General features: G+C 38.0%; 1 protein-coding gene across 1 annotated transcript in view; it reads right to left on the bottom strand.

Annotated features, from left to right (window-relative positions):
- Positions 1–890: 890 nt before the first annotated feature.
- Zc2hc1a (zinc finger C2HC-type containing 1A) overlaps positions 891–8,219 on the bottom strand; it is a 29,706-nt gene continuing 22,377 nt past the window's right edge. The window contains exons 8-9 of the mRNA XM_051196639.1: positions 1,973–2,080; positions 891–1,112 (exon numbers count right to left, since the gene is read on the bottom strand). Of these exons, the coding sequence (XP_051052596.1) occupies positions 947–1,112; positions 1,973–2,080 (274 nt within the window). The 3' untranslated portion in view covers positions 891–946. The remainder of the gene's footprint in view (positions 1,113–1,972; positions 2,081–8,219) is intronic.

Here is an 8,219-nt window from a genome sequence, read left to right as displayed (position 1 = left end):
TTTATTGGAAAGGTTGACTTAAGATGCATTAATTTCCTATAAACATACATATATAGAAATAAAATTTTTAAACATGTAAGATTTACGAAAGAAAAGTGTACCTTAAATTATATATTTAATACTGCAAAGACTGTAGTAGTAAACTAAAACTACTCTTCAAAGGAGTTATGCCACAAGAAGAAAAAATAAAATCTCCGCACATAAGTGGAAATGCAGAGAAAATGTGTCCAAATGAGATGGAGGTAAACTAATCATTCAGTTATAAGCAGAGTAAAATACATTTATATGGTCAGTTATTTCTGAAAAGGAGATAGCATAATTATATGTTCACAGAATGAGGATTACATGTTTAATCATTTAATTAGGTTATAGTAATCCATGAAGTTACTGGCAACATGGACATCAGATTTTCCTTTTCATCATCGTTTAGGAATTCAACACTAGTTGCTCAAGAGTTCAGCTGGGAAAATGACCTTGTGTCATCTGGCAATGACTAACCCAGATTCTCTTCAATAACAGAATCTCCAGCACCCCATTCCCCTACGGGGCTACTGGTGGTGGGCACCAGGGTCAGCATCTACTCTGAGTTCTTGTTCAGAGATGTGATCATCCTAAAGCTTCATTGTCCTACAGGCTCGTCTCTGGAGTGGGAATGCTTCTGCAAGTACTGAAGAGCTACACCTAAGACAATGACCTCACGCCAACTTGTATTTGACATCTACTTAAGTACTTCTTCGAATGGCACAGGCTGGAGGAGACAATTTATTATATACAGAAAATAGATACATACATACATACACAAACATATTTACAAACGCATTATGCAGCCAAAGAAAAAGGTGTCGCCATAGCTTTAGCACTGCATAGCTAAAGCAGGTGGCCCGAGTGTGAAAGCAGCAATGGCTATCAGATTCTGAGCCCGGCCCCTTAGCTCTTGGGACTCTGCTCACAGAATCATTCTTCGAATGCCACATTCACAGCAGAACTTTGCCCACTCAACAGGGTATTTCGTCCCACACTCATGGCAGAATTTTGGTAAGTGTCCAGATGAATTTCCCTCAATGCCTTTAATGTTCCCACCATTAATTGAAGATGTGTAGTCTCCATCTGGCCTACAGAAGTAGAGAAAGAAGAGCCCAAGTCAATCTCCCTCACAGTAGTAGTTAGTACCATGACCCCGTCAAGAACAGGGAGTAATTAATATACAGAAACTAAAATCTTAATGTGAATTTTAATATTCCTCTAGTTCAAATTATAACACAGTCTCTGGGCCATACACAGTGGAACACCCCTGTAATTCCAGATGAAGGGAGGTAAAGGCAGAAGGCTACGAGCAGCATCATCTTGTGTGTTTTAATACTGGGTAGCTCCTCCGACTGTACCCCAGGAGGGACAGTTTGTACAATCACTGAAGTCCTCTGCGTGGAGGAGACACACAGTTAGGTACTGAGAGTAAATTAAAGTGTGGTATAACCCTTGCAAACCACAAGCACAGTATTAAATGAATTAGGGTGTATGTTAATCAAGGGTGAGTAGCAAAGAAAAAATTACCAGCTTTTGCCAGTGAAATATATAAGGATTAATGCAAAATGTAAAGAAATCATTTACTCATCATGTACACCCATTAGTAAACATATCATGTAATACTAAAACGTCAGCTTTACTAGGCACTACTAAATCTGACACACAATTGCTCCAACTGGAGCAAGCAAGTGTGGTCACTACCACACTGTCTAACTATGTGTTTTGTGCCTGTGGTCACTACCACACTGTCTAACTATGTGTTTTGTGCCAAGAGATTTTCTTTTGTTCACCCTTGTTATTCTATTTGTCTGTATGAATGCCACACTTGAGTTCCACAATAAAGAAAAAAAACTAGATCATACATAGCATATTATCTATTTTTGTGTATAGAACTTGACTACATATATTATTTTTTATTGTAATTATTAGGTTAGCAAGCTAAACATACCTGGCTACATAACTGTCAGTGAAAGTTTTTCTTTTGTTGGTAAGCACACCTGCCACAGAATTTCTTGCCAAGCTAGGAGGTGTAGTATTTCGAGATTTAATGTTAGCTCTGGAAGAGAAAGTGGTAACATGATTTTAAAAAATGTATTGAAATGGATGTATCTTGATATTTTTGCATCAGTAGGAAAACAGGCTGTAGAGAAGTCCAAAAGTATAAATTCCAAGCAGTATTTCTAGTCTGAAAACAAGTAGTATTAGTCAATATTAATGCTACATTATATACCATTGCCTTCTTAAAATATAACATAGATCAAAGTGTTACTTATGCCTCATAGAAAATTTCATTTTGAAGCCGAGTTAAAAAGCCTCTTTTTCAATTGCTCAAAATATGGACACTGTTAACCGTTTATGGAAAACTCCTAAGCAAACATTAAACAAGTATTATTGCTAGCCTAAGAATACACGATATATGGTTTAAACAATAAAATTTGCTAGTTATTTTAAATGATAATATTCATTTTTATGAAATTTCTTAGAATAACTAAAAAAATATGGATTGAATTTCACCGACTGCACAGACTGAAACATCTGACGTAAGACTCGTTACTTTGAATTCCCATTTCCGAACCTTTAATTATATTAGATGCAGTTAATATTATGGTACATATTATGTAGTATATATTATAGTTAATATTATAGTTATAATATTAACAGGGGAGGCTATGAGACTGATGTAAGGTTAGATTAAAATTCTACTGTTACCAAAGGACTTTGTAACAACAGAATGATAACGATAACTTGAGTTTCCTCATTGGTAAACTGATCATACACATTACAAAAAGGTTTTCAGATATAAACCCATATAAAAGTGCAGCATGCTGATTATACTATTGATACTGCTACATGTTGACTTATTAAAACTTTGCATGGGGGTCTGCCTGCATGTGTGTCTGTGTGAGGGTGTCAGACCCCCTGGAACTGGAGTTACAGGCAGTTGTGAGCTGTCATGTGGGTGCTGGGAATTGAACCCAAGTCCTCTGGAAGAGCAGCCAGTGCTCTTAACTGCTGAGTCATCTCTCCAGCACCATTAATATTTACTACTACATACTAAATACATTTGTTTTGCATAAAGAAGTTTATTGAATTCTAATAAACAATCTCGTGTTACAGACGAGTTAAAAGGGGAACGAAGCCCGTGGTGAGTGAAGCAGGGTACTACAATTCAGCACTCAGAGCCAATAATGCATTAGCCCCTCCTCTTCTTTAAGGACTAAGCACGTTTTGCAAAAAAGCAATTTTGTAATATAAAAGGAAAAAAACTTGAAAAATTCTTTAGCAGTTCCCAATCTTTGGCTGAAATTCTTCCTACTCTACATCCTTATGTGGTAAGGTTGGAAGCATCCCTAAGAGGCTGGATAACTACTATTATGCATGCAATAACTATTCTCCAAATACTCAGCATACTAAGTATGAAGATGGTATCCCATTCCATGTTGACATTTTGTTTTTGAGATATTACATAAATACATTGTACCATATGTCCAGCTTGGAGAACCTGTGTTTACAGACCATGTAAGTTGTAATGCTATTATGTGGACAGATTAGTATTTAATGGATAGTAACTACAGATCCTATATTCAATACACAATGCCACAATGCAGAATGGTTGCTGAGTAATTACTTCTCCAACAAGCACAGAAACACTTTCAGTGCACTGATGAGTGTGAGGCTTATTCTATTCTAGCTTTGTAAAGTGGAACTGGAATCGTGCCTTTCTAAGTTCATCTCTATATAAAGAAAACCGTCCAAGGGTGTTGTTCAAATATAGTTTCTTTCCTTTGCATTTTTAAAAGCTCTACAAGTACTGCCAGGCATATTATTACCTTCATATAATGTGCCTAAGGTACATAGCTTGATACCTTGAATATCATCTATATTTTGAGATCATCAACCTAAATAGTTATGGCATTATGGGCCTACTGTTTTTCTAATATCTTCTAAGAGATGAAATCTGACTATCAAGAGCCATTATGAAATAATTGATCAATTCTTAACATGCTGTTCACATATTCAAAACATTTTCTTCCTGGAAATATTTACCCTAAGTCTATATGTGAGCTCAATGTGCTATATTTCAAACATATAAAAAGAAGTAGACTGATTATGAATTACACTCATCTTTTTCCTAAACCATTTCCCCTGATATCTGCATCAATTCAAGGCTCAGTAAAACAATGTTTCCCCTCTACTAATGATCACCACTTAGAAGCAGCCATGCTATGCTAGAATATTCTCCTGTAACTGTTTCATTGCATGCCTACTTGAATTTATCACTATCTTTCCTGGTGAATAAACAGGATACACTGTTAACCTCACTAATATTTTTAAATTTGTAACTGTTTATTCATTTGTTAAATCCTAATTTTATCATTTAAGAATGATAGACTGAATTTGATAGATATTGAAGCCCAGATCTGTGAATCCCGAAATCTCGTGCTAGTGTTTCCAAAATGACTGTGATTGCCAGTCTTGTTGGCCAGCGGCCAGAAGAGACAGGTATCTAGCAGTTACATTCCTCCTGTGTGTCACATGGAATTTTCAAACAACTACGTAAGGATTAGAAATCATTTGGCTGCTTTCCCAGGATATTTTTTCCTTTAGCTATAGTTCATCATCTGCTTCACTATGTAATCTGCCCTATACACTTCTTTATAAGGCTGCTACTCCTAAAATACTTAGCATTCACAAAAGTAATTGTTGAACTTGACTGCTACAATATCTTCTAAAATTATCAATAGGATAAAAGGCATGATCAATGTTAATTTGAATAGAAACCCTTAATGATAATAAAAATATCTTAAGGTTTGAAAGGCCAGTTAGCACTTAAATGATTTAAAATAATTAAGGTTACTTTTACATAAAAGGTTAAAAAAATTATAGTGTTCTATATTATAAAGCCTGCAGGAGACGTCTGGTAAAGACCACGGAAGCTGCGCCATCGATACTTACTTGTAAATGGGTAATAACTCATGTCTTTTGAAGGCACTGTCTGACTTTTTGTCACTGCCATAAAACCTTTGCACACGTCTTCCAGTTCGAAGTGGAGGGCCTAACTTGTCCATCTTACTATCAAAATATATAAAGGTGTACCCATAAGGACATTGCTACTGGCTGATTGCTTCTACAGAACTATGTAGACATAAGGATTATTTTCTTCAGAAAAACACATTCTGGTTCACTAGAAATCACCCACTTCCCTTAAGTAACCGACTGACAGGAGAAAAGTACATGCCACAGACTTCTGAGTTGATAAAGGGCCCGTCAACAGACCTGTAGCTTGTGGCCATTCAGGCCACCCTGCCGGTTTCCATGCAGTTTCAGTGGCACATTTATCCGGAGTGGGCAATGGATTAGGAAATAACGGCTTCTGGGAAGCCAGAAGTGTATGTACTTCAAGCAGTTATTCACAAATAATGTTCATTTTCCCTCAACTGCCCTTGTATTTGAAAGACATTAATTGCTCATGGAATGCTTGCATATTTATCTTTTCTCATTTTCCAATAAGGAAAGAGTTTATTTCTGAAATACATGTAGTGAAAAAGGTAAAACACGATCTATACTTTAAAAGACATGCTCATTCTAAACATCACAGGTAAATATTAAACCACCATACCATCCTGAAACCTTTTTAAACCTCAAGTATACAATGTCTCCATCTAGCGGATACTAGTGCTAACTGCAGATTTACAGGACACCTTGTTTTTTATTAGCTATACAGTCAAATCATATGTTATTACCAATAAATAGCACCTCAGAAAAAAAAATTCCTAAAGGATTGGTAAGAAAAATGCCATCTCTAACATTAAATATATTCTTAAGCCAGATGTGGGAGAGCATGCCTGTAATTCCAGCACTCCAGGGGCACAGGCAGGAGGATGATTGAGTCTGATCCCAGCCGTCTTCATAACAAGTTCTAAGCCAGCCAAAACTATACAGGGAGATTCTCATTCGTGTGTGTGTGTGTGTGTGTGTGTGTGTGTGTGTGTGTGTGTGTGTGTGTTCTAATCCATCACAATTCCACAATACAGAAATCATTTTTAATCCATACAAGCTAGGCTCATACACCAGAAGATTATTTTACAAAAGAGGGTTCTGGGTTGACAAGATGGCTCAGCAGATGAAGGAGCTGTTAGCTAAACCTGATGACCCGATGAGATTAATCCCCAGGGTGCACATGGGGAAGAAAAGAAGGCCACCTATTTCCTGGAAGCTGTCTTATGACTTCTACGTGTATGCTTTTGTATGCACATGCACACATAAAATGAAAAACTGTAAAAGAAAACATTTAAAGGAACACATTTCTATCACATAAAAAACTGGAGATATTTCCTACTAATTTAATATAACAGGGTATTAAAAATCAACTTTAATTTTGAACTAAAAGATGCTCTCCAGGGCTGGGGAGATGTGCCAGTCAATAAACTGCTTGCTGCACAAGCTGTAGAACATGAGTTCGAATCCCCGAACCCTGTAAAAAGCGGAGCATCACTTTGTGCACCTGTACTGGGTGATGAGTGGAGAATCCTTTGGCTCTGGCCAGCCATGCTAGCAGAGTTGATGGACTACAGGTTCAAAGACAGACCCTGTTTCAAAAAGTGAGAAGGGCAATCAACACACACTCACACACTCACAAATGCTCCTTACGTGTTCTCCGTCGCTGTATTTTTACCCCATCTACTATGATCAGTCTCGTACTGAAGGACATTACCTCACCTTCTGAAAGGGATGGAAGAGCACGTGAGGGATCGGGAAGGTCAAGTTGGGGGAAGGACAGCAAGGAAAGAGACGACTTGTTAGAGGGAGCCGTTAAGGGGCTACGGGGAAATTCCCAGGGATCCACAAGGACGACCATGGCGAAGAAGAATGTAAGCAACAGTGCAGAGTATAATCAGATTGATGACTACCTTAATCAGCATCATAGAGCCTGCATCTAGTAGCTGATGGCAGCAAAAGCAGACTCCCACAGCTAAGCACTGGGATGGACTCCTGGAGTCCAGCTGTAGAGAGGGAGGAGCGACAATCTGAGCAAGGGTCAAGTCCACGCTGGCGAAACCCACAGAAACAGCAAGGGAGCTCACTGACTCCAGACAGCGGGGGAACGAGCACAGGAATAGGGCCCCTGAACGTGGGTGACAGTTGGGGGCTTGCATAGTCAGCCGATGGGCCACTGGCAGTGGAACCTGTATTTATCGCTACTACATGAACTGGCTTTCTGGAGCCCATTCTCTATGGAGGGATGCCTTGCTCAACTCAACCCAGATGGGGGGAGAGGGGGCCGGCGGTTCGGTCCTGCCCCACATGAGGTGACAGACTTCGATGATTCTCTATGGGAGGCCTCACCCTCTCTGAGAAGGGGATTGGGGGTGGGGTGGAGATGGTATGGGGAGTGGGAAGACAGGATGGACAGAGAACTGGGATTCGTATGTAACATAAGACTGTTTTAAAAATAAAAACGAAAGCATAAGCTGTGTCAGTTTTGATCTTATTCAAAGATGACAATATTCAATAGCCTGGTGTTGTATCACATTTTTGAAATTTTCTGGGGCTAAATAAAACTATCTTTTAGAATTCTGTTGAAAAATTCTATTTGAGTGTTTTGTTTATATAAAAAAATGTAAAAAATCACTACAAGTTATAAACATAAGAACTTTTCCAAGTACAAATATTGAAATGTCATGATCCCAACATAGGATATAACAAGACTAGCATGCTTTAAGTAAACTACGCTAAAGGCGATAAACAGCATGCCTGAATCAGCTGTAGGATCATCAATTTCTAGCTCTTATCAATCTCAGATGATGCTCAATACCTTAACTGTTGCAACTGACTAAATGTCTTAATCCCGTCTTCACTCAACCCGCAATCAATACATAACTGAAAAAGATGGCTGCCATGCAAAACATTATGTAATTCTTCACCAGGACCACTACTCTAGGATGAGCCAACAAGTTTATAGTTATTAATATAATTTTATCAATTTATTTATCAACCAACTCCTAAAAATGCCAGGAATTTAGTGAGGGGATTTGTGTGTGTGTGTGTGTGTTTTGCTTGTTTGTTTTTTTTTTTAATTGTTGATTTTGTCACCATGGTATTTACAATTTACCCGGAAACAATCAAGTGAAGCAGTGCACCAAAAATTCTAAAACAGAAACGGTAGCTCATAATGGACAATTGTAATAGAGTCC

This window comes from Phodopus roborovskii, unplaced genomic scaffold (genome assembly GCF_943737965.1).
Source record: "Phodopus roborovskii unplaced genomic scaffold, PHOROB, whole genome shotgun sequence".
Classification (NCBI taxonomy): Eukaryota; Metazoa; Chordata; class Mammalia; order Rodentia; family Cricetidae; genus Phodopus; species Phodopus roborovskii.
Note: the sequence above shows the minus strand (reverse complement) of the source record. Positions and strands in the feature narration are given on the sequence as shown.